The 27,111-nt window shown below is 38.7% G+C and overlaps 2 protein-coding genes across 10 annotated transcripts in view; one reads left to right on the top strand and one right to left on the bottom strand.

Moving 5' to 3' along the window:
* The window catches only part of CROT (carnitine O-octanoyltransferase), a 47,130-nt gene extending 39,254 nt beyond the window's left edge, over positions 1-7,876 (top strand). For all 5 annotated transcript variants that reach the window (XM_006158731.3, XM_027775849.1, XM_006158733.3 and 2 more), the window contains 5 exons: positions 275-398; positions 1,185-1,263; positions 1,354-1,447; positions 1,568-1,687; positions 6,953-7,876. In XM_006158731.3, coding sequence (XP_006158793.1) covers positions 275-398; positions 1,185-1,263; positions 1,354-1,447; positions 1,568-1,687; positions 6,953-7,073 — 538 coding nt within the window. In that variant the 3' untranslated portion in view covers positions 7,074-7,876. The remainder of the gene's footprint in view (positions 1-274; positions 399-1,184; positions 1,264-1,353; positions 1,448-1,567; positions 1,688-6,952) is intronic.
* A 2,815-nt stretch (positions 7,877-10,691) lies between these two features.
* The window catches only part of LOC102478068 (phosphatidylcholine translocator ABCB4), a 91,105-nt gene continuing 74,685 nt past the window's right edge, over positions 10,692-27,111 (bottom strand). For 3 of the 5 annotated variants that reach the window (XM_006158730.3, XM_006158729.3, XM_014591680.2), the window contains 7 exons: positions 26,142-26,242; positions 22,113-22,253; positions 18,427-18,583; positions 17,279-17,476; positions 14,098-14,304; positions 11,448-11,594; positions 10,692-10,949 (listed from right to left, as the gene is read on the bottom strand). In XM_006158730.3, coding sequence (XP_006158792.1) covers positions 10,743-10,949; positions 11,448-11,594; positions 14,098-14,304; positions 17,279-17,476; positions 18,427-18,583; positions 22,113-22,253; positions 26,142-26,242 — 1,158 coding nt within the window. In that variant the 3' untranslated portion in view covers positions 10,692-10,742. The remainder of the gene's footprint in view (positions 10,950-11,447; positions 11,595-14,097; positions 14,305-17,278; positions 17,477-18,426; positions 18,584-22,112; positions 22,254-26,141; positions 26,243-27,111) is intronic. The other 2 variants (XM_014591682.2, XM_014591681.2) reach the window with 1 other exon arrangement.

Here is a 27,111-nt window from a genome sequence, read left to right as displayed (position 1 = left end):
GGTAGAGAAGGACCATCTTAGAGAGGCTTCCTGCCACAGAATGCAATGTATATAACCTGACAGTAGCCAAGTCTTGGAAACAACTCATGTTGTCAAAGTATACTTTTACTCTTTGGTATTGAAACTAGCCCTGTTTGTTATTGAAAGTCTCAACAGTAGTCTGGACAATAAAGCTTAGTCTTTGAAAACAGCCACGTTTATTAGATAACTGTATCTGTAATGACATTAGGGCATTTTCTTTCTTGCGATATACTCTTCAATTATTTTCTTGTAGCCCTGGTTGCTGCTATGAAACAGCTATGACAAGATATTTTTATCATGGTCGTACAGAGACTATGCGATCTTGTACAGTGGAAGCAGTCAGGTGGTGCCAGTCCATGCAGGATCCTTCCACCAGTGTGAGTACTGGAAAAGGAAAAATGCACTTGATTCGCTTTAATTGTTCAAAAGGTACCTTGGCCCTTGAATAGCCGTCTTCTGTCTTTAATTTCCCTGTGTCATTAAATACTTTGAGACATTTTTTCCTGAAATTGTCAAAGAATTTATTTACTAGTGAAGTGTATGCTTAGAAAAACTATGAAACAGAGGAACCCTGAAGAGAAAGTAACTTTGTAATTAAAGTTTGGATTTCTTTCTTTCTTTTTTTTTTTTTTTTTATGTGGTTGAATGCTTTCAAAATTATAGATTCTTGTTTTGTATATTAGAACTAGGACAGTTTTATATGTTTTGTTTTTGTACTTTTTAAAAAACATTTTAGACAACAGCATCTTTCCTCCCCATTGTTATTTTCTGTTGTTTCTCTTTGTCTATCATGTTTTAATAGGAATTATGTACTAATTTATTTTCATTTCATAGCACTACTTTATTTTCATTTTTGTAGTCATACTTTATTTTTAAATCCCAGTTCCCTCTGTCTTTACTTTTGTTGATGTCATTACAATACTGCCCACAAGTTCCTATTTTCGTATTCTAGGAAAGAAATAGCCAAGAAGCAGGGTGTGTAGGAAAGAAAAGGCAATAGAAGAATTAAGGAGAAGACATAGGAGGATATGTCATACAGCTCTTCTCAGAACTCTTTTCTCTCCCGTGTCACCTAAATCCCAATTACAGTGAGTGCAGGATTTTTTTTGTCTAGTTGAGTTTTGTACAGTTGGTTATTCAAGTGTCTCTTGATTTTAATACAGCCACTTGAACGACAAGAAAAGATGTTACAAGCTTTTGCAAAACATAATAAAATGATGAACGATTGTTCAACTGGAAAAGGTACTTATGCGGGAATGATGCTGACTTTAAAAAGAACTCTCATGTTGAAAGGTTTTTTTTTCTAACTTCAGACTTGGGGCTTTATTGCAGGAATTGACCGTCACCTCTTAGGTCTCTTTCTCATAGCAAAAGAGGAAGGTCTCCCTGTTCCAGAACTCTTTACAGATCCACTTTTCTCCAAAAGGTAACATAGTGTGGTATTTTATAACTTGACCAGTATCTTTTTTCCTTAATGTTAAGAGCTTTTCAGAAACAATTTAAACATATATAGGCCTAGTGAAATATCCTTTCCTTTTTCATATAGTGGAGGAGGTGGAAATTTTGTTCTTTCAACAAGCCTGGTTGGTTATTTACGATTCCAGGGACTGGTGGTTCCCATGGTACATAATGGATATGGATTATTCTACCACATCAGAGATGACAAGTGAGTCTTCTTTTTTCCATTTTTACTGTGCTATAGAGTAAGAAAGGTATCATTTCTGTTATTTGAATGTCTGAGTATCTTTTTACACTTTGATTCTTACCGTATCATCATCTGTAACTTACTATATAAGTAACTATTTTTACCATTTAGCCATTTAATGTTTATGTATGTTTCTATATCTTGCTTTCATCAGATTAGTCCGTTAAGTGGTTTTATGCAGAACACTATTTCAGTCCACTCAGTGACCCTGTAATCATCACTCTTAAAATCAGTATGCTCTTTAACATATTTGGTGTATACAAGATAAAACTTATAAATAATATGGTAGTTCATATAATCATAGACAATGCTAATGAGGCAAGAAAGACTAGATAAATCAGTTTATATTTTAAAAATGTTTTATCATTCAGATGTATTTCATTTGGGTTATGTGGGGTTTGACTTATGTTTATGGTGTAAAGAGTGAGAAAGAGGAGACTAAAACCTGATATAGAAAAGATTAGAAACATAATATGAAAGTGACAGCAAGGCATGGAGGCTTCTCATTCACACACACTGGAAGTCTGTTCACAGGGGTCTTTTGGAGCATGGGAGTCTTTGTAAAAACACAGATGGCTACATGTAGTACTCTGTGTCTAAGATCTTGTAGGCAGGCTTGAAAATACTCCAGATGGAATGTAAAAAATTGGAGTGATAGTGTGAGTGATATATTTCAGTTTCTAGTGTATTATTTTTGTACGTCTCCTTTTTTAAAGAGCTTAAAGTCAGTCTTAGTTTTTAAAAATTGTTATCTGCTTTCTCTGGAAGTGTAATACGTGCATGGTCCATTATATCTGTGGTACTCGTCACTGTTGACCACTACGCCTTTGGATTATGCATTAGCATAGTGTTCAGTGTGTAAACATTAATGCCCAAACTAAAGGTTAAATGATGACAATTAGATATGAATCTTACTTTTTTTTTTCAGAAAAAAAGGATCAGAGATCTGAAGTCCTCATACACAGAGAATAAGCATTCAAACATATTCCACGAGAAGTGGTGGACCCTGTGTTCTATACAGTGACAGTCCTCAGCTCTCTGACTTTTAGAAAACTGTTTTTTGTGATCTTGGGGCAGAACTTTGATAGTCTCATTTAGGAAATCTGTAGTGAGAAAGTACAGTGTACTAGTATTGTTTTAGATGCGAAGGACACAAAATATACAAAATCCTCATTCTTTTTTTTTTTTGAGAGGTTTTTGCTGTAGGGTGCATGCGCTCGCCAGACAGACAGAGAGAGACATAGAGACAGAAAGCGAGAAATCACCCCCCAGGGGGGATGGTCACGCCGCAATCCCTTCTCCTCCCTTCTCCTCTCAGGATCTTGGGCACGCACGCACACGCACCCGGTGTGAGTTTTAAGCCACCGGGTCTGGAACGCGAACCGCGGCCGACTACGTGGGAGTCCAGCGACATAGCCATTATACTAACTGCTGATTCTTTAAAATCCTCATTCTTACAGATTTTGTTTTTTATTGGGGAAAAAAAGATAAAATTGGGAACAAATAAGTAACTTCAAATAGTGATGAATGCTGTGCAGAAATAAGAAAGTTGATGTAGTAATAAAAATGAAATGATCTTAATATAGTGTGGTCAGGGATGATCTTTGAGGAATAACACAACTAAGATATTAAAGATGTGAAGGAATCGTATGAGCAGCCAAGAAAGCAGGTCTCTAGAATCTTATTACTTACCACCTCCTATGTTACCACTCAGACCAAGTCACTGTCTTCTCCCACTGAGGTTATTATAACAGGTTCCTATGGGATCATCTTGCTTCCACCTACACAGGTGTCTTGATCTTAAAAATGTAATCAAGTTATGTCACTCCTCTACTCACAACCCTCCAAGAGCTTCCCATTTCACTTTTAGTAAAATCCACAGTCCTCCTGTGAGATTCTGCATGATCTAGCTTCATCACCCTTCTGATCATCTCCTACAACTCACTACTCCTTCACTTACTTCACCCACACAGCTTTACTTGTTCCTTTGATGTACCAAGCAAGCTCCCTCCTCAAGGCATTTGCAGTTAGGATTTCCTCTGCTCAGTACTTTCCCTTCAGATATATGTAAGGATCCCTCCTTCCCTCATGTATGTATTTGCTGAAATGTCACCTCATCTGAGAGGCCTTCCCTGACCATCTAAAATAGCACTTTCCCCTGCCATACCTGCTGCTTTTCTTCAGAGTACCAACACTCACCTGAAATTTATGTTTGTGTATATAAGTTCCCTTCCTAGAATATAATCTCCACAAGAACAGGGTCTTGTGGGTCTTGGTCTGTTGTTACAGCCTCAGTGCTATAACCATGACTCATAAATAGTTGCCCTCTGTGTTTTTAGAATTACTTTGTTGTTGAACATATTGGGAGGCTTCAGAAAGCTCAAGGAAAATGGAATTAAAGTATATTTTTGTGCAAAAATCTTTTGAAATCTATAGATATTTTTTTCATAATACATATTTTCCATTAACTTTTTTGAAGACCCATTTTAAGTATATAGTTCCAGGGATAGAAACAGAAAGAGTATGGCTATAAATCTGCAATAGAGAGGGAAAGTAATAGAAGAGGAGATTGCAAAGAAGCAGACAAGACCTAAACCTTGTAGGACAATATTGTCAGCCAGAGTATATATCAGACCTCTATAGAGAGCTTAAAAAAACAATAACACTGGAGATCCTGGTTTGATTGGTGTTGTCAGTTGATATAGGACCATGTAACATGATGAGAAGTTTGACATTTCCCAAAGAATAATTGGAAGCATTTTACAAGTTTTAAGTGGGGAAGTTACATGTAAAAAGGACCATTAGCTGCTATATGGAATATAAATTGGGTGGACAAGAATGAGGTGAGGAAACTAGGAAGCAAGGATGATGCTGACTTGAATGAAACTTGATAATGAAGGTGGAGAGCAGTGGAAGATTTGAGATATAATTTGGAGTTAGAACCAGTAGGACCTACTGATGGATTGTTGAGTCTGATGGTAGCATTTGCTGGATGGAGAAAATTAGGAGAGAAATTAGTTTGGAGAGCTCTTCTAATATGGGAATTAATGACATTTACATATAGGAAGTTACATCAGTAGGTAGTTTGGATACTTCAGTTTGGAGCTCAAAAAAGAGGTTAGAGTCAGGTAGACTTGGAGTCATTACTGTAAGCACACTCAAAATAGTTTTAAAATGAAAGACATGAAATTGTCTGCAAGGAATTTTTTTATTTACTATTAAACTAAAAAATTGTGTATTGTAAAGAAAATTGGCTTAATATTTATAAATAGTATTTTATATATACTGTATGCTCATTGTAAAAGTAATTGTAAAATATGGAAAACTAAAAAAGCAGTTATTTGCATTTCCATGGCATAAGACTATTATTATTGTGTGATACTTCCAATCTATAATGTATATAGATTAAAATACTTAGGTTTGTAAATATTACAAAGGTTGATTTCAAGCCTTATGGATTTCCATAATTGACCTGTTTTCCTACTATTTTCTTTTGCCATTATACAAGTAATGTATGTTATAAATATCCATTCTCATTTCATCACATCATTGTCTACAATAGGTATTATAAAGCATTCTTTACTAATTTTATAGGTAAAAATACATAACTTGAAGTCTTTGCTTACTTATGAAGGAAATCATTTTTTGTTTATTGGCATCAGTGTTTCACAAATTGTCTATGCATTCAGGAAAATGAAATTAAAAAAAATTTAATTGAAAACAAATAGGAGTTGTTAATCTCTGTAAAAAAACATTTAGATGCTTGTGAATTTGGAACCAGCAGTTGGCATAATGGCTATGTTGCTGGACTCCCATGTAGTCAACCACGGTTTGAGTCCTGAACCCAATGGCTTAAACTCACACCGTCCATGTGTGCGTGCGTGCCTAAGATCCCGAGAAGAGAATGGAGGAGAAAGGATTGCGGCATGGCCATCCCCCCTGGGGGATGATTTCTTGTTTTCTGTCTCTATGTCTCTCTCTGTCCTGGTTAGCGCACATGCCCTATAACAAAAACCTCTCCCAAAAAAGAAAAACATTTAGATGCTTGTGAATTTCATGAACAGTATAGCTGGAAAATTATTCCTAGTGATTATGAATCATTCGATGAAAATAAGGCAGGACTTCTTAAAGATTCCTGTATATCTTTAAATAAATAAAATCCATTCGAACACTGATTTCATCATTAACATACTGTGCCAGAGCATGTTTTTTTTATTTCATTCTGCTTAATCAAAAGCACATGTTGGCACATGCCCTATAACAAAAACCTCTCCCAAAAAAGAAAAACATTTAGATGCTTGTGAATTTCATGAACAGTATAGCTGGAAAATTATTCCTAGTGATTATGAATCATTCGATGAAAATAAGGCAGGACTTCTTAAAGATTCCTGTATATCTTTAAATAAATAAAATCCATTTGAACACTGATTTCATCATTAACATACTATGCCAGAGCATGTTTTTTAATTTCATTCTGCTTAATCAAAAGCACATGTTGAAACTCGCTCTCTCTAAGTAATGTGAAAATTGCATGGTTGTCCAGAAGTTTTACATCGCAGATTTTGATTTTGAGCTTTATTCACTTGTTAGGATAGGAACTTCTGAGTCTGGAAAGCTAAGTGTAAGAAAGTGGGTAAAGGCAGCCTGTGCTGAGTGAGCCAGAAGCCAGGCTTCCCTCCTGTTTACTTCAGTTTCCTGGCACCACTCTTCTTACTTGCCAGAAGTGACTTTCTTCATCAGGGAAAATGGTGGAAGGTATTACTTGGTTCCAAGAGTTTCCCTTTGACTCTTTTAGAAACACCTTTTCTTAACTATTATCTTTCTCCATTTCCTTTTTTTCTCCAAGTGTTACTACACTCTTTTCTAAAAGCAACTCAAATTTCATTGCAAACAGTAGCATGAATTCATATTCTAACTCATTCCAAAGACGTTTAAGTCGAAAACAGAACGAAATCTTTATAAAGACTTTGCTCCACAAAAAAAAAAAAAAAAAAAAAGACTTTGCTCCAGAGCAAACTAATTTTCTTTTTCCTTTTGTACTCAGGCTCTAGTCATCTGGTGAATTAGGAGTTCCTTGACATTATCTAGAACTATGACTTCACCTTCACTTGTGTCAGAGTATATTTATCTAACTGCAAGAATTTGCATTTCATGTATTAAGGCCCTGTCTCTGTTCACCATAATTTAGATCCTTTTGCGTAATCATTTATAATTTATGTTTCACAGGTTTTTTGTGGCCTGTACAGCCTGGAAATCATGTCCGGAGACGGATGCAGAAAAGTTAGTTAAGCTGCTTTTTCATGCTTTCCATGATATGATACAGCTGACGAACCCTGCTCATCTTTAGAGACTATTTATTGATTATTGATTAAGCATTTACCAAAATGTATCATTGAACTGGAAATATATCACTAAACTGGGAGTGGGCTGATTATAAGAGATGGGAGGAATGTTCACGTAAGAGGAAACTTGTTAAATGTGGAAGTTAGTAGAATCATGCTCTCAAAATGTATTCTGCCGTAGAAGGTAGAAATGTTTTTTAAGCCTCCTCTGCAACAGCAATGCAAATTATTAGAATAATGAACATAGAACTATGCAATGTTTAAGATATGCCTCAACAATGCAAATCTACAAGTTTTAAAAATGCAAATTTTGCTCTGATTTAAATATTGTTGTTAGTACTTATACAGATTATAAATCTTCTCTATGAACAACATTGTAGAATCTATTTCTTAAGCACTTTAATATTTTCTAGTTGCCAAAGGGTATGAAATACATGATTGGATGCTAATTTCTCTAAAATCAGTGCCTTCCACACTCACCACCTGGATACAAACCTATTATGTTTCTCAGGAAAGACCACTACAGTTTAATGATGATCTAAAATAGCTTCTGTTGAACAGACAGAAGAATAGATCATAGTAAGAAGATTTACACCCTCTAACGTGCAAAGACCCCAAACAAAATTCATTATGGTATATCATTGTAATTACTTTTGTAAATATAAAAACAAAGCACTTATATTTAAAATGCATTGTTATAGTTAATGACTTTTAAAAGGTTAAATTTTGAATCAAATTCTTAGGATGTTTTTCTCCTCGCTCTTTAATTTTGTAGTTTCTACTCAGAAAATAAAACTCTCAAATCCTATAGCTTTCGTTTTGTGTTTGATTATTCACTCCTGTTTGCTTTCCTTGTACTTTCTGATCTCAGTCTTATATTGCTGTGTAATAAACCACCCAAAACTAAGTGTTTTACTTCTTATTATTTCTCATTATTTTGTCAGTTGGTTATTCTCAGTTCTACTGGTCTTGCTCAGTTTATACAGTTGGAATCATCAAGCAGTTAGGATGAAGGCTAGAAAGTCTAAGGCAGCCTTACCTACTGTCTGGTGACTCAGTGGCTGAGACATTCTCTCACCATGTGGTCTCTCATCTCTCAGTATTCCAGAGTGGACTTCCTTACCTGGTAGTGGGTGTGTTCTGAGATGTGAAAGGAGAAATTGAAAGGTCTCTTGAGGATTAGGCTCTGAAGTCATACAGTGCCAGTTCTGCTGCATTCAGTTGGTTAAAACAGGTCACAAAAGAAGTCTAAGTTTTCAAGTAGGGGAAGAGCCTCATTTCTTGATAAGAGGAACAAAGTCACTTTGTAAATAAGCATAGAGGGCATGACTTATTTGGGGCCATTTCTAGAGGAATCTACCACACTTTTTTTTTTTTTTTTAAGGTTTTTGCCATAGGGTGCACTCACTTGCCAGAGAGAGAGAAGGAAAGTGAGAAATCACCCCCAGAGGGGATGACCACGCCATAATCCCTTCTCTTCCTGGGATTTTGGGCACACATGCACACATGTTTGGGTATGATTTTTTAAGCTGCCAGGTCTGGGACTCATACCTCAGTTGCCTATGTGGAAGTCTAGCACCTTCACCACCGTGCTACCTGCTGGTCCCACTACCACACAGCTTAACATGAAGATTATAGCATATGTAGTGTACTTACTATTATGTTTTCATATGTTCTGAATTTGATAAGACAAGTTATTGTTTAGCATAATAATAACTGACACTTATTAAGCCCATGATATTGTACCAGCCCTATCCTGAAAAGTACCAGTACTGTTTCTTTGTTCAAACTTTAGGGGAACAACAGTTAGCGTGATGGCTATATCGCTGGACTCCCACGTAGTCGACCACGGTTCGAGTCCCGGACCCGGCGGCTTAAACTCAACGCTAGGTGTGTGTGTGTGTGTGTGCCCAAGATCCTGAGAGAAAGGAGAAGGGATTGTGGCATGGCCATCCCCCCTGGGGGGGGGGGGGTTCTCAATTTCTGTCTCTCTGTCTCTCTCAGTCTTTCTGGTGAGCACACATGCCCTATAGCAAAAACCTCTCAAAAGAAAAAAAAACTTTCGGTGTTGGCTTCTGTGACATTTGATACATCCTCCACAGTTGTTATAGAATAGGAAGATGGATCTGAACCAAGGGCCTTTTTCCTCTCTCGTGCAGTTTTGTAGACTAGATAGTCTGGGCATTTAGAAACGTGATTGGTTTTAAATATCTAATGAGTTGAGTGTTTCGGAAACTACATCACCAACAGAGAAAACTTGTCTCACTCATGCTTTAACATGTTTTCCCTACTTACCTAAAGTGCTTTTTACAAATAGATTTCTGGGCCTCACCTCAGATCTACTGAGTCAGAATTTCCAGAGGCAACTTTACTGGTAAGTTTGAGGAAGATGATCCAGGATCAGAGTGAATACTCTACACTTTGAGTCACTGCAGTAATATACTCTGCCTCACTTTTGTCTTCAGTAATCTGAAATTGAATCCACTTATACACGTGGACATATTTGAAAAATTACTTGGTAATTAGAGATAAAAGAACTTGGTTTCGATAGATTTGCTGACCTGAATAACCTGGTAGAGCAATAAGAACCGGTATCACTGTAGAAAATTATGGAGAAAAGAAATAGGAAGTTATGGAAATGGCATTTCTATGTAGTTAGCCTCAAGGGGTTTCCTAGAATATTTATTTTTCGCTACCTTTCGCTATATTAATTTTCTGGGAAAAATGGAATATTTGTTAAAGAGGTAATATAGTTGCTATAGAAACAGTATTTTATATGTCTAGTGTTTCAAATTATAAAAATATGTACACCTTAATGAGTTAAAATTTTAAATGCTTAATATAGTTTTGCTTTGCTTTGTGAAACAAATACTTGCTTGAAAAGTTAGCTAGACTAAAGGCAAATTTCATTTTCTTTTGGGTTTTCTTAGTAAACCTGGGAATGTCTTAAAAAAAATTTTAATTGTACAATAGAAAAATTTAGAAACTTACCAAGGGTAATATTAGGCTATCGAACAATTTCTTTTTCTATATATTTGCAAAAATTGTTTCCAAACCGTCCTGTCATCTACCCACCTATTCAAAACCATATGATTTTCCCTATGTCTGTGATTTGTAATAATATCACACCTGTATATACCCGAACTTTGCTGTTCTCTGGGTGTTTCCAACTACTCAGGGAGCTCTAGGCTGTTTTCCTACTTCAAAACAGGTGTCACTTCTACCTCTCACATTTGAAATGTTGTAATATTAAACATCAAGTTGAACATCCATCTGGAATAAGATAATGCCTGTTTTTTTTTTTTTTTTGGAGGGGTTTTTTTTTTTTTTTTTTTTCGCTATAGGGCGCGTGCGCTCACCAGACAGAGAGACATAGAGACAGAAAGCGAGAAATCACCCCCCAGGGGGGGATGGTCACGCCGCAATCCCTTCTCCTCCATTCTCCTCTTGGGATCTTGGGCACGCATGCACACGCGCCCGGCGTGAGTTCTAAGCCACCGGATCCGGGACGCGAACCGCGGTCGATTACGTGGGAATCCAGCGACATAGCCATTACGCTAACTGCTGGTTCCGATGCCTGTATTTTTGTGAAGACAAACTAGAAACTTTTTTCACAAGTCAGATAAAGTTGTACAATGATTTGAATTTATTTTAAGATAAACTGTAACAAGAGTTCATAAGTTCTGTGTCCCAGTCTGGACACTGACCATTGAAAAATAGATGCCCTTCTGCGACAGCAGCTGTTGATGTGTGCCATGCTCCTTGATTCTGCCGTTCTGAAACACCACTATCAAGTCCGCGTTCTGGATGGTGGACAGGCGGTGAGCGATCACAATGCAGGTGCGGCCTTCTCTGGCTTTGTCCAGGGCTTCTTGGACAACCTATTGTTAAATCAAGCAGAAATCTTACCCTGAAACTTGTACAAATAAATTTTAATATTAAAAGAAATTTAAAATTTTTCATTTTTGTCTTTATTCATGTGTATTGTACACAATTGACAAATCTACATACAGTTATGTTTATTATAACAGAAGTGGATTCCCATCCTGTAAATAATCTTCATAAGTATTCAAATTTCCTAACTAATCATGGTATCATTTTATTTAACTGGCTCTTTTTTTTTTTTTTAACTAATTTCTAGTTTTCATTATTTTAGTTAATGTGCTAAAACTGACTTTTGTAGTTCTCTTTTGAGTTCTTTTCTGTTTATAAAAGAAAATTGTTACCTCAAAATAACCACCATCTAAATTTCTGTGTTTCTTTCCCCTTTGTGCTTATGTGGCTCCCCCCGCCCCCATAGTTGTCAGCAAAACATAAATGAACAAAACCAAAACAAAACCTTTTTATAGATAAATGGGATATAAGGTGAGAGACCACACCTTTTCACTCTCGGTATCCAGAGCTGATGTAGCTTCATCTAGCAGTAGGATCTGAGGTTGTCTGATGAGGGCTCGGGCAATCGCAATCCTCTGCTTTTGACCTCCGGAGAGCTGAGTGCCCTTATCGCCCACTCTTGTTTCATACTTCTGTAAGTTAGCCATTAATAGTGTTAACACATTCTAACCCAGAAAAATGACTGATGGCACACTGAATAAACTTAACATTTGAAATTTTTGTTCACAAAGAAAACATTTCAAGTCAATAAAAAATTCTATAATTGGGAACCAGCAGTTAGCGTAATGGCTATGTCGCTGGACTCCCACGTAGTTGACCGCGGTTCGGGTCCCGGACCCGGTGGCTTAAAACTCATGCCGTGCATGCGTGCCCAAGATCCCGAGAGGAGAATCGAGGAGAAGGGATTGCAGCGTGACCCTCCTTCCTGGGGGGTGATTTCTTGCTGTCTCTATGTCTCTCTCTGTCTGTCTGGCGAGCGCACGCGCCCTATAGCAAGAAACCTCTCAAAAAAAAAAAAATTTCTATAACAAGACAGATGTCCATTTAAAATATTTTCAACTTAACAGAATGTCTTCAAAAACAAAACCAGTAAACTAGTGACTTTAGTTTTCAGTGGTGGTCTACAATAGAAATTTGAAGAAGTTTAAGACTTCTGCCATTATCATAATGTCTGTTGATCTGATGTCACTAGAGTCCTAATGTTACTTTCAATATTGTTTCCAAACTTGAATTAGCCATATGGCCCACATGGAGACTAGTTTATTCTCTCTAAACTCATTCTTTCCCTTAAATATTTACTGAGCATCTTATATGCCCATAACTGGAGGAGATTCAAAACTGAATTTAGCTTTCTGAAGGTCAAGTGTCAGATTAGTAGTTTGCACGGCATGCTATGAAAAGATAAGAGGGAGAAAGAAATTGTTGTGGGGATAGCTGGAAGAAGGGAAAATAGGGAGAAAGAAAGAAAAAAGGCTTTGGAGAAAAGTTAGCCTGGATTTTGAGAGAGCATCTTAGGTTGAGAAAAAAAACTAGAATGAATAAGATGCAAATGGAGTCACCTCAGTTTGCAGAGTTTATGCAGCAGTAATGTGCATCACGTGAGTTAACTTCTTAAAGTTAATGTCATTCATACTAAAAGCTGAAGCATTAAAGCTTCTTTTTCTCTCAGTTTTGCCAAAGGACAAATGTGCTCACCAGGGAGAAAAGGAGAAAGCACCTCCCAATGGGGCATGATCTCTTTCATTTTTCCATCATGTCAGTATCTTGGACATGCAACTGGTATGTTTTTCAAGCCACTGGGTCTGGGACTCTACTCAGTCAGTCATGGGATCCTGTTCCCATAACTACCAGGTCATGGAGTCAACCCAGAGTTCCTCCATTCACAGTCAAATCCAGTATTTGATTCAAGTCAATGCGTATGTATTAAAGGTTAATAACGCTAAACCTTTCTCTGTCTCTCTGTCTCTCTCCAGCAATCACAAATGCCTTCTGGCAAATTAAAAAAGAAACCCTATATACAAGTACTTCTATTTATTTGTAATAGCCCCAAACTAGAAAGAACTCAGATTACCCAACAGATAAATGGTTAAACTGTGATATATCTATACTGTGGAATTTATTAGCAATAAAAATTACTGTAAACACATCTTCAGGGCATTATGTTGAGGTTTAAATACTATATATATTTTTACATAGCGTTCCTTTTTTTTTATTAATTGCCACATTATTCACCAGAGAGAGATTGAGGAAGTGAAACCACTCTCTAATGGGGCACGGTCACACTTCAATACTTCTTCCTCCATCTCATCCAAATTTGGGACATGCATACAGGCATGTTTTTCTAGCTGCCAGGACTGGGATTCAAACCGCCATTGGTCACATAGGATCTGGCTCCCCTCACTGTGCTGTGTGGTCAGCCCATACGTAACATTTTTAAAATGGAAAATCATACAAATGGAGAAAAGATTAGTGGTAGTCAGAGGTTGGAGGGACATGTGGCCAGAATGGGCACCATAAAGGATCTTTAGGTTGATGAAGGTGTTCTGCATCTTGACTGGTTATGGATACATGAATCTATACCTGCAATACCATCACACAGAACTAAGTACACACATACTCGAATGTGTACAGAACCAAGGAAATCTGAATATGATCAGTGGATTTTGTCAATGTCAATATCCTGGTAGCAATATTGTATTATAAATTCGTAAGATGTTATCATTGGGGGAAGCTTGGTAAAGGTAAATAAGATCTCTGTATTTCTTATGGCTATAAATCTATAATTATCGCAAAATAAAAAGCTTAAGGGGAAAAAAAACATATGGGCTAAACCACTCATGACCACAGTCTAAATGCAACCCACACCGCCAGTTTGCAGCCTGAGAAATGGAGCTTTGGACTCGTTATCACCTCATCTGCCTCCCATTCCACACTTGTATGAGGTAGGCATGATATATTTCCATTTACAGATAAGAAAACAGTATTGTAAAATTAGGTGTCTCATCTAATAAAAGGTTGCATTGCTAGGAAATCAACACATGATGTTACAGGACATCATTGGTACAACTTTGGAAATTGGCATAAACTGTTTGTGGTCCACTCTGATTTCAGCTAAGAAGTTACCAGTTAACTTACATGGGGTAACGTCTCGATGAAAGGATGGATGTTGGCTGCTTTGGCTGCACTCACAATTTCGTCCTGTGACACGAACCGACTGTTGTCCCCATAGGCAATGTTCTCACCAATGCTGCAGTCAAACAGGATGGGCTCTTGGGACACAATTCCAAGGTGTGCTCGGAGCCACTGGACATTGAGCTTCTTTGCTTCTTGACCATCTAAGAGCTGAAAATCAAAGTCCATAAACTTTAAGAAGGTTTTAAAAAAGAAAAGAAACTACACTGCCAGTTACTAGATTGTCCATTTGGAGGCTCATTGCCTGTGGGTATCAGCAGTTGTGAGGTACCCAGCCTCATGCAGATAGGGCTTATCCTGCTTGAAGGCCAACATAGCTGTCAAAATTTTTATGGTGAGTAGGCCATCCTGTCTTGGCAAATGGCAAGATAGTAACGTGTTTGGCCCTGTCTTTCCACACTCCCCTTTGTCCTTATCAGCTCTCTTCTAGGCATCTATGTCATCCTCTGCATCAGATTGGGCTGGTAGTGCAGTGGTTAGATGCTGTGCATATGGAGCTGGATCCAACATGGCCGACCATGGTTTGGGTCTCAGCCTCAGGTTGAAGCACCTGCCAGGCACACGTGCATATGTGCCCCAAATCCTGACAGGATGAAGAAGTGAAAGAAAAGGAATTGTGGCATGGCCATGCGCCACTGGGGGGGTGGGTGGGTGTGGAGAGGGTGCTTTCACCCTCTCCCTGGTAAGAGTACACACCCTTTGGCAATTAAAGAGGAAACAAAAGTTTATAAAAAGTCTGCATCTAGATCCAGCCACTGTGGTGCAGTGGTAATACACATGCCCTACAAGGCTGGAAGCCACATGCTGACTACAGTCTAGATTCCTGGGTTGGCCTAAAAACACATTGTGCTCAGAAACTTGGGATCCTGAGGAGGTAAAAGTCTGGGATGGGGACAAAGGCATGATGAGACCCTATTGAGGGTGCTCCTCATCCCTATCCCCATCTTTCTCTCTCTCTCATGTGCACATGGTTTCTATCATTAAAAAAGGGGGTGGGTGAGGCCAGCAGATGGCATAGCAGTTATGTCACTGGACTTCAACATGGTCACCAGAGTTCAAGTCCTGGACCTAGTGACTTGAAAATCACGCTGGGCATGTGTACATGCATGCCCAAGGTCTTGGGAGGAAAATGGCGAAGAAGGGATAACAGCATGGCCATCCCTCCTGGGGGTGTGAATTTTTACTTTCCCTCTCACTGTCTCGGTTTCTCTCTCTCTCTGACTAACACACATGCCCTAAGGCAAAAATTTCTAAAAAACGAAAGAAAGAAAGAAAGAAAGAAAGAAAGAAAGAAAGAAAGAAAAAGAAAGAAAAGAGGGGTTAGGGGTGGTTAAGGTCTCTAGATCCCACATGGCTAACGGTGCAGTTTGAGGGCTGGATCCAGTGGCTTGGGGAACACACCAGGCGGATGTACATGCATGCCCAATCTTGAGATGAGAATGGAGAACAAGGGATTACTAAGGGATTACAACGTGGCCATTGTCCCTGAGGGGTGCTTTTCATTTCGCTTTTCTCTGTCTAGTGAACTCATGTGCTCTATAGCAAAATTAGCAAAACGAACAAAAAAATTGAGTCTGCATCAGTGTCCCACTCAGATCTACTGTCTCTAGAAAGGACCCAAATCCTTCCATTTATCTTCATCCCCTCCACTGGAACACCAGGGGAAAAAAAGTTGGTCAGTACCCTGGCTCCCAGATCCTGAAAGCTGGTTGACTGCAAACGTATTCCTTCCTTTTCCCGGAGTACCACCATCATTAAATTTCTCCCCCTTGTCTTCTCTGACAGCAGTAAGGATAAGTGTTCAATGGAAAGTGAACAAGCTACAAAGGGTAGTATCTTAGGAAGATTTACTTTGGTAGGTGGTGTTTCATCATTTTTTGTTTTACTAAGCCTGAGGCATGGTGCTCCTAGGGAGCACTATGATACAGTAACTGAGAAGACAGCTTCCTACACAGTAAAGGCCAGGCAAAGGGACAGACACAAGTCCAGTTAGTCTTGACCTCTCAATAAAGAAAAAAATTCCCACCATAGCATTAGCATACCATATCTACAGAGCACTGCTCAGCTGGCTTGCCTACATAAATACCTGCAGGGTAATTACCATAGCAAAGTGTAAGACTTCCCAGAAAGAAATGGCAAGGTTTAACACTGTGGTTTCTAGATTTCTAGAAAATAACTAGATTTTCATGGAAATTTAGTTAGTTCTGGTTCTGTTTCTTTTCATGTTGGTGTGCTAAACTTCAGAATCTTTAAAACTACCCATGACATTTTAAAAGGTTAGGAAAGTAGGTCAACTATTAGCCATGTGAATATCACCAGATAAGCTACATATATATTGGTGTAACCACCACAGATTATCCTGTAGTTACAATCCAGCAGACAGCAAACCTTTAGGAAAAATAATTAAGCATTCTTCAGACAGCAGAGAACTCACAGGCCTCAGCCCCTCTTCACTGTAGCTGTCGATCAAAGGTTGTCTTTCAAACAGCATGAATAGGTGGGCTGCAGAAAGCTTGGCTTTGGCATAGTCTGGAGCAAACGAACTAGCATGTCCTAGAGCCACTGCGCCCAGCACAATTGCTGAAAACACCCCAATAGGGGAAAGCTCTGGGAGCGTCTCAAAGTGATGGTAGATAAAGGCATTATCAGTAAGTTGATCTTCACTCAAGGAGAAGAACTAGGGAGTAGATGCCAGGAAATCCATGAGGAAAGCCAAAGACCAAAGGACTAGAGGCCAAGGATCAAAGTTAAGAGACCTTAGAGTTCAGGGTTAGAGAGAGAACAGCAGGAGGCTGCGGGGAGAGGATCAGCAGGTACCAGCCTATCCTGGGATTCTGCTTCAAATTTGGCAAGAGTTTGTGGTTTACCTTCTTAAACCACGTGTTTGCTTAAGAGAATCAGGCTGGCTCCGAAAGTCCACAGGGTAAATGTCAACTATTTCAGATACTCTGCCCTACTTTTCCTGTTTATTTGTCTGACATGGGTGCAGTTAGGGGTTTACAGAATGTGGTCATTGCATCAAATAGGATTATGGGTTTTCATTTGCCCCCTTCTTTCCACTATGGTAGTATCGGTTTGGCCACTCATACAGGCTTAAATCAGGGTGCTAAGAAAGTGGGCTCACCACTGTCCCGGCTATGGGGTCGTAGAACCGCTCGAGGAGCTGGACCACCGTGCTCTTCCCACAGCCACTGCTGCCCACCAGGGCCAGCGTCTGGCCCTTCTTCACCTCCAGGCTCAGCCCCTGGAGCACTGGCACATTTGGCCGTGAGGGATAATTGAACACAACCTCATTAAATGTCACATTTCCTTCAAACTTAACCTAGGAAAAAACAAAAAACCTTAAATGCTATTGTTATAATAGGTCAGATAATGATTGCAATAAGAAGTCTTATTTCAAGGAAACCTTACTGAAGACTGTAGGAGAGAAACTTAAAACTCACATTCAGTATAGTGGTGGCATCAGCAGGTCATCATCATATAAAATGACAATGGGAGATGGGGGTAGAGAGAGGTTAGACAGAAAGTCACAGTAGAAAGCTACCCAAATCCAACTTCCAGTTCTTTTAAGGCAAATATTTAGCTTTCCAATTGCTGATTTTTAGCCTGGAGTCAAACCAGTACCAAAGGCTTGTGAGTTTAGCATCAGCTTCTATCCACAATTCAGTGGATGGCCCTTGTCCCAGATGCCCTGCAGCTTCTTTATCTCACTGTCTCCTCACAGGGCACAGCTAGCTTTCAGAACATAAAATGCCTATTGACATCGTGGGAAGCTTGTGTAAGTGTTAATCTTTATACACACAGCTCTGTACACAAATGTGTAGCAACTCGTGTCATGCAGACTGGTCTGAGTCTGAGTTAACTTTATCAATGATAAAGCATAGGGCAATTATGCTCCTTGTGATAAAAATGACCTTTCTACCAGTTACAACTCAGTTATTAAGGGAATAAAACCAAATTGTTATTTGCATTAATATGACAGAATTTTATGCAAATTCCTTTGTATAGAAATCACTAGATTTTCATGGAAATTTAGTTAGTTCTGGTTCTGTTTCTTTTCATGTTGGTGTGCTAAACTTCAGAATCTTTAAAACTATCCATGACATTTTAAAAGGTTAGGAAAGTAGGTCAACTATTAGCCATGTGAATATCACCAGATAAGCTACATATATATTGGTGTAACCACCACAGATTATCCTGTAGTTACAATCCAGCAGACAGCAAACCTTTAGGAAAAATAATTAAGCATTCTTCAGACAGCAGAGAACTCACAGGCCTCAGCCCCTCTTCACTGTAGCTGTCGATCAAAGGTTGTCTTTCAAACAGCATGAATAGGTGGGCTGCAGAAAGCTTGGCTTTGGCATAGTCTGGAGCAAACGAACTAGCATGTCCTAGAGCCACTGCGCCCAGCACAATTGCTGAAAACACCCTAGACAGAAGAGGAGGAAATCAAAAATTAGCTCACATAATTAGCTCCATGATGTTCGTGAAGTCCAAAGGCGTACTACTTCCCAGTGTTTCTCTCTCTACTCCCTTCATCATTCCTGACTCACAGACATTCCCAACAAATTCTAGTAACACATCTACCTGAGGTCTACCAGTGGGAGCCCCTAATTCCCTAGAGTTAATGTAACCTTTCGGTTTTTCACTTTCAGAAAGTGGCTTCCGAGTGAATCTGATTTGAGATCTCAACTTATTTTAGTTGCTAGTTATACCCTTTGTAAATACTTGAGGAGACTGAAGAGCGAAGCCCGCGAGAGACTTGTTCAGTTCCAGATAAGGAGTGATATTCTTGTTGAACCTAAGGCCCCGACTTCCAGTTTGTGGTTTCTTCTATATTACTGCACAAATGGTAATGATTACTCCAACGAATTTTTACTGGGAAAATAAGTATTTGCTAGAAATAGGATTTTCTGTTTCCCATTTAAAATGGATACTACCCTGAAAAACATAATTGTCCTGAACTAAAAGTCTGTTTTCCAATATGTGCTCTTTAAAGAAAAAATGTTCATTACAGCAACTTATAAAAAGGTCTAAGGATCATGAGATTTATTGGGTTGTTGGAAAAGTGATGACTCACTTTTGCATAGAAAAACACATCGTGACTTTTCCGAAGACCCAATACTTCTCATAAGCAGTTTACTTCTGACATCAGAGTGTCCCCAGAAAAAGAATTCAGGGTGTGGGGGATGATCTCTATATGTACTATTATAATAATGGATAACTTTGTTGTTTTCATCTCCTAAACTTCTAAATCTAAGAGATTACAATGTATTTTTAACACCTGGAGGTAGAGATGGTGGATATGGTAAGGTTCCCCTTAATACCTGATAAGGTTAGTAGTGTACCAAAAATTAAGCTTTGAAATATTGATGAGCAGCCCCCATGTGGCTCCCTCACTTCCCTAGGCAGCCCGTTATCCAGTTTTAACACAAAAGACTAAAAAAAAAAAATCTTCCCATTACCCAGAATTCAGTATTTCAATAATTAAAAGTAAAGAAGGCAGGAAAGTTTTCTCAATATTTTTCTAGACTATAAAATTTGTGTTCTGCCTCACCACAGTAACGTACACTGGCACTTGGCAAGCTAAGGCCACATGGGAGGCTCAGAATCGACTCTCAGCCCACCCTAAACGCCATGCATGGTGGTGCATGCCAGCTACGTAGTCCCAGCTACGTGGAAGGCTGAAGCAAGAGGATTGCAAGGTGGCAAGACCCTGTCTTAAAGAAAAACAATGTAGTCCCAGTTGGAATTCCATTTGTCTCTCTGAAACCACTTCCCACTCTCCACTCATTTCTACCTTTTTTCACTCTATTCTATGGCTGGAGGCTGACCTTCATTAAATGCATCAAAACTATTCTTGTCTTTTGGCTTCTGATAGGGTTTTGTCAGTGAAAGACACTAGCAAGCAATGGGAAGGATGGGGGAGAGTGTGGCTAGGGCCCTTGTTTGTTTGGCTCCTTAGGTTGACTGCGTTACTGTGGCCCCTCCCCAAGACCACAGCAGAGTCCTATGTTGTGTTAGGCTTGGGGTGGTAGCAGTTCCTAGTTGGGTACTTCCGGGGTGTTCGGTATAGCTCTTTAACACTTCTCACAGCTCTCCCTTTAGCAAACTCCTCAGTTGCCCCATTTTCAGTGTCATTTATTTCCTGCTAGATCCTGGTTAATACAAATATGTACACATATTTTTTCATGGTTATATTAATTTTTTATTAAAAAATAAAAAACCCTGCTGTTAAATACTTTCATCTCAATGTTTAAGATATATACATACATATATAATATATATGTATATATATATATATCATTACTACTTTAAAATCATCCCACCTGGGACCAGCAGGTTGCTTGGTGGTTAGTGCACTGGACTCACATATGGGCAACTGTGGGTCAAGTCTCAAACCTGGTGGCTTGCTTTTTAACTTACTTTATCTCTCTCTATATGTCTCTATCTGGTCAAAAAATAATGATACAATTAAAATAATTCTTAAAAAAAGAATCATCCCACCAGAGCAGACATATGCCAAATTAACTTTTTGAAAAAATGGTTTCCCAGGGCCAGCAGATGGTGAAATGGTTACATCACTGGACTCCCACATGGCTGACTGCAGTTTGAGTCCCAGACCCAGTGGTTTGAAAACCATACTGGGTGCATGTATGTTCATGCCCTATATTGTACAAGGAGAATGGAGGAAAAGGGATCGCAGCATGGCCACCTACCTTGTGGGGTGACTTCTCACTTCTCTCTCACTGTCTCTCTCTCTCGTGAGCACATGTGCCCTAAGCCAAAAACTTCTTAAAAAAAAAAAAAAAGACTCCCTTTTACAAATCTAGAATGTCCTCCACATATTTTCAAAGGAAGAATGTATCAGCCAGAAAGAGATCACCGGTTAGACTCAGACACCAAGACAAATGAGAGGTTAAGCAGCAAATGTCGGCAAGGTTGTCAGGGGCCTGGTTAGGAAAGTCTCTAGTCAGGCATTCCAATCCCATGGTCAGGACCATATTTTGGTTGCAGATAAACAGCAAGCTATTTAACTCTCTGTTTTGAGTCTGTGATCACAGCAACTTCTTTTTTCTTTTTGAAGTCCCCTCCCCCAATAGGACGTGTGAGCTCAGCAGAGAGAGAGAGAGAGACAATGAGAGGAAAGGTGAGCAATCACCCCCGAGATGGTCACTCACAATCCCTTCTCCTCCATTCTCCTCCTGGGACTTTGGACATGTATACACACAAGCCTGGCATGATTATTCAAGTTGTCAGGTCTGGAACTCAAACCAGAGCCAGCTATTTGGGAGTGCAGCCCTTCAATTACCACACCATCTGCTGGCCCCCACCAGCAACTTTCTAATTAGGATCTATTTCTGCCTACATTCTACAGTGAGAAAAGTTACTGTCCTCCTGACTGGAGTTACACCTATAACTAAAACTATGCTTTATGATAATTTTCATGAGCTTGGTTAATTTTATTCTACCCAGATGATTAAACTGCTCTTGGAGTAGAGTACAAGATGCAATTTCTACACCTGCAACAAGAAGGCTTTGGTAAATTTAGCTCCCTGACCTCATCTTTGGACAGATGAGTAATTTCTTTCCTACTCCAAATTTTTGTACCATCTATTGAAACCTTATTGTGGGGACCAACAGTTGGCGTAATGGCTACGTTGCTGGACTCCCATGTACTCAACCGTGGTTTGAGTCCTGGACCAGGTTTTTTACACTCACGCCGGCACGTGTGCGTATGTGCCCAAGATCCCGAGAGGAGAATGGAAGAGAAGGAATTGTGGCGTGGCCATCCCCCTGGGAGGTGATTTCTTGTTTTCTGTCTCTCTGTCTCTCTTCTGTCCTTCTGGCGAGCACACACACCCTATAGCAAAAACGTTTCAAAAAAAAAAAAAAAGAAAGAAAGAAAGAAAGAAACCCTATTATGAAATAATCCTAAGATTTTTAAGGCTACTTACAGAATAACATCTCTGAAGCGCATATGTCCATTCACAATGAGATAGGCACCAAATCGAAAACAGCCGGCATAGGAAAAATACATAAATGCTTGTGAGATACTGAAAGTAATTCCATAGATGTGTGCCTTCTGTATGGAATTCCTGAAAGGTAAAGGCAAATTTGTATATTTATAACCATCTCTCAGCCTCTCTCAGCACTGTGTAGTGAAAAGAGCGTAGTGTTTAAGTCTGGCAACATGGGTTTAAATTCTGCCTCCCATTGCATTCATTTGGGTGAATGACTTGACCTCCCAAAGCATCAGTTTTCTGATTTGTGCAATGGAGACAACCCCTGAAATGCAGAATCAATTTGAGAATCAAAAAAGGTAATACTGGGTTGTCAGAAACATTATGACATATTTATTCTATGTTTCCAAAAGGTCATTTATTTATATAAAGAACAAAGATCAATCAGTGTATATTGCTTATTTTGTTTGATAACCTTTTGCCACCTTTTCAGTGAGCTTTATGATTCCTCATTCACAGAAGGACCTGTCTTTATTGGCAAAAAACTGAACAAGGTGCAGATTTACAGCTTCATCTGAAATAGATGTTATACTACATGAGGAATTTTGAAGACAGCGAAACAGATAGAAGTCTGATGGCACAAGGTCAGGTGAGTATGATAGATGTGGCAACATATCCTATCCAAGCTCCAATAATTTTTTTTTTTGAGAGGTTTTTGCTCTAGGACACATGTGCTCACCAGACAGACAGAGAGAGACATAGAGACAGAAAGCGAGAAATCACCCCCCAGGGGGGATGGTCACGCCGCAATCCCTTCTCCTCCATTCTCCTCTCGGGATCTTGGGTACGCACGCACACGCGCCCGGCGTGAGTTTTAAGCCACTGGGTCTGGGACGCGAACCGCAGTCGACTACACAGGAGTCCAGTGACTTAGCCATTACGCTAACTGCTGGTTCCCAGCACTGGTGTTCTTTGTAGAGCATTGTAACCGTCAGCTTCACACAACTTCTCACAAGCTTGATGTGCATTCTTTCCTCGACAGAAGTGAAACAGTAAAATAGGGCAAAAATGTACTTTGGTCTCCCATCTTCAACTTGTTATAAAATCTCCAAAGCTCAACGAAATTACTCAACTTTTTCTTTGTTCTTTTTCTTTCTTCTTTCTTTCTTTTTCTTTCTTCCTTTCTTTTTTCTTTTCTTTTCTTTTCTTTTTATTTTTTTTGATAGTGAAGCTAGAGCTGTCAGCCGTCAAATGACATAGGGATAGCATAGATGCAAATGACTAGTACTCCTTACAACGAACTAGCATCATCTGTTGCAAAAATATGCCATGACTTTTCCCACAACCCAATATAACTGTGTCTAGCACAGTGCCCAGCCCAGTGACTCCTGAAGTGATGGCTGCCCTTGTTAGTATACATTAATATCTGGTGGCCCAAATGTTCAACCCCGCTGATGTAAACAAGGTGTTCTTTCTAGGACAAGTTACAGAAGACCAGATAATTGTATTAAATCACATTCTAACTCTGATGCAACTTTCTAGGTCATCAAAGTTGCACTAAAGTTAGAATTATCTGAATGTGATTTAGTACAATTAATCTTGTTGTCTATAACTAGTTGTAATCTCATATATCAAAATGCATGATTTAGAGTCACAAAAATTGGTCACTGGAGCCTATACAGACACATACCAGAAATCCTTCTGGAGCTAGATTCTACCAGCTCCGTGTATAATTTGTTTTCTCTCATTTTAAATTAAACCTCATCCTAGTCTTTATTAGGCTGCTAACTCCTCCTAGAAAATTATAATTGGTTTACTGTCATGAGAAGGAAAACATTTGGCAAGAGGAAAATTCCAAGTGTTAGTGATTTGGATGGTTTAACTTATATGCTGTGAGCATGGTATTACAATGTTTAACATTAATGGAACAATTTATGATACTATTGAACCCTTAAATTATAACTGGATAATTAACTTCAGCTCTCCATTCTTTAATTTCTTTTTAGGTTCACAATAAATCATAAAACCATGGTGATGGTACCTACAGACTTATATGTCAAACATCAGAAACAAGTCAATGGACAGAAAAACATAGCTACATGCTCTTTAATATCATACAAAATCTACATTATTAAGAAGACAGAATCGAGAATTTTAAGGCCCGCTGCTCAAATTTGCAAGTGTTCAAAACTACTGTTCCAGTCTATACAATTATCATCTAAGTTTTGTTTCATTTTATTAGTGTTAACATACATTCAGGTATAAAACAAGGCCATGCTGAAAACAAGCGGCAAATAATGCCACAGGCAGTTTCTTGAATTGCTTAACTATAAACCAGTGACATAGGCTGTGTCTGTCTTCAGCACAGGGTGGATGTGGACCTCATTCAGAGAGAACAAAGAGAACAGTTTTCTCTGAAATAACAAGTCTAATTTGGGGTTCAATCTACACACTCCAAGGAAAATAAAGCTTTCAGCAATTCTTCAAAAGAATGCTTTTCCTGAATCACCCAGATAGGTTATTTATGCTGCCTGCACTAATGACCAAATGTAGGGTTACCAGAAAGGTCATGACACATTTTTGCATAGAAAAACATAGAAAAAAATATGTCATGACTTTTCCAATGACCCAATAGTTGAGCAATCCTTTCTTTTTACCATTTAGCCCTTAAAAATTAACTCCTACTGTTTCTTTCCTTTTTTTTTTTTTAAGAGAGGTTTTTGCTATAGGGCGCATGCCCTCGCCAGAGAGACAGAGACAAAAAAGCGAGAAATCACCCCCCAGGGGGGATGGTCACGCTGCAATCCCTTCTCCTCCATTGTCCTCTCGGGATCTTGGGCACACACTCCAAGGAAAATGAAGCTTTCAGCAATTCTTCAAAAGAATGCTTTTCCTGAATCACCCGGGTAGGTTATTTATGCTGCCTGCACTAATGACCAAATGTAGGGTTACCAGAAAAGTCATGACACATTTTTCCATAGAAAAACATAGAAAAAGATACGTCATGACTTTTCCAATGACCCAATAGTTGAGCAATCCTTTCTTTCTACCATTTAGCTCTTAGAAATTAACTCCTACTGTTCCTTTTTTTAATAGGAGATGTAAAAACAAAATTCTGTGACCCATCACATCAAAAAGCTACTTATTATTTCTAAAAATTTTAGGTTTTTGCCACAGGATGCATGCACTCACCAGAGAGAGAGAGAGACAGAGAAAGTGAGAAAGCATCCCCCAAGGGGGATGGTCATACCATAATCCATTCTCCCCTTGGGATTTTGGGCATGCATGCACACATGCCTGGCATGATTCTCAAGCTAGTGGGTCCAGGACTCAAACCATGGTTGGCCATTCTTTTTTTTTTTAATAGGAGATGTAAAAACACAATCTTGTGACCCATCACATCAAAAAGCTACTTCCTATTATTTTTAAAAATTTTAGGTTTTTGACATAGGATGCATGCATTCACCAGAGAGAGAGAGACAGAGAAAGTGAGAAAGCATCCCCCAAGGGGGATGGTCACACCATAATCCCTTCTCCTCCATTCTTCTCTTGGGATTTTGGGCATGCATACATATGTGCCTGGCATGATTTTCAAGCCAGTGGGTCCAGGACTTAAACCATGGATGGCCATGTGGGAGTCCAGTGCCTAAACCACCATGCCACTAGCTAGCCCAAAAAAGCTACTTATTTTCAATGAGATAATCAAATATGGGTCATCCTTATAGTCACTGTGAAACAGCAGAGGTTTTACTATCTTTTGGGGACAGTAATTCTTTTATTTTTTTTTTAGAATTATTTTTGATTTAACTTTTATTTATTTATTTTAATTTGATCAGAGAAGGACAAAGTGAGGGAGAGAGGGAGAGAGAGAGAGAGAGAAAGAAAGCCACCAGGACCCAAATCACAGTCAGCCATGTGGGAGTCTAGCACCTTTAACCACGACTCCACCTGCCAGCCCCAGGGGGACAGGATTTCAACCTTAGGAAATCACTGGGTTCTTAGTAGCAATAATGTGTTCATTACCTGTAAGGACCATACAATTTTTCCACATACATTGATTCAAATTTTCTTTCCTGGGTCAAAGACACAACTGTCCTAATGTTTTCTATTGCTTCTGTTGCAATCTGTAATATAAAACAGACGTTCATTAGAAGTGGTGCTTTTCCTTCTGATATAATGAAAAATATAAGCCTGAGAGCTCTGTCAAAAATATCCTGAAGGTTATATTGATGGTTTTACCTTCAATTAAAAATAAGAGTCATATTTAATTATTGTGCATCTTTTTAAATTTTAATTTATTTACAATCATTCACTATACATCACTATACACTGTACATACCACTATACTATTACAGCATACAAAATGAGATTTCCATCCAGAATACATTGTATATTGGCTCAATTAAGCACACCAAGTACGTGCTATTGTCAACAAATACTCTTCCATTTCTTGTTTCTTGTATAATTTGCTTTTTTTTTTTTTTGCCATCCTTGATTCCCTATCTCTCACCCTCTGCCATGTCTCACCCTCCTCCCACATTGTCTCTGGTATCCATGGTTGCTTTCTCTGCCTTTCCCCCTCCCCCCTGTTTTATTGATTCACTAATGAACTTAATTAATCTAAATATTTCTAATAGCAAGCGCAGCTGATATATACATATCCATGAACACAAGTCTGAATTTAGGCATAAACCTCAGTGAGTAGAATGAACATACTATAAAGTAGCATCTAGTGGGGGCTATATAGCTTACTGCAGTCATCAAATATGCATTTTTTTTAATTTCAAGAAAAAAAGTTTTCATGTTTTCCCTCCTGAAACTTTTTTTAAATTAATTAATTTACATTCATCCCCTAAGCATCATCACAGCATACAAAATGTGGATTCCCATATAGAATATACAGCATAGTGGCTTAATCATGCATGTTATAATCAATAATTTTCCATTTCTAGTTTCATATATATATGAAAATATAAATATAAATATATAAACA

This window comes from Tupaia chinensis, unplaced genomic scaffold, assembly GCF_000334495.1.
Source record: "Tupaia chinensis unplaced genomic scaffold, TupChi_1.0 Scaffold000606_1, whole genome shotgun sequence".
Taxonomy (NCBI): domain Eukaryota; kingdom Metazoa; phylum Chordata; class Mammalia; order Scandentia; family Tupaiidae; genus Tupaia; species Tupaia belangeri.
Note: the sequence above shows the minus strand (reverse complement) of the source record. Positions and strands in the feature narration are given on the sequence as shown.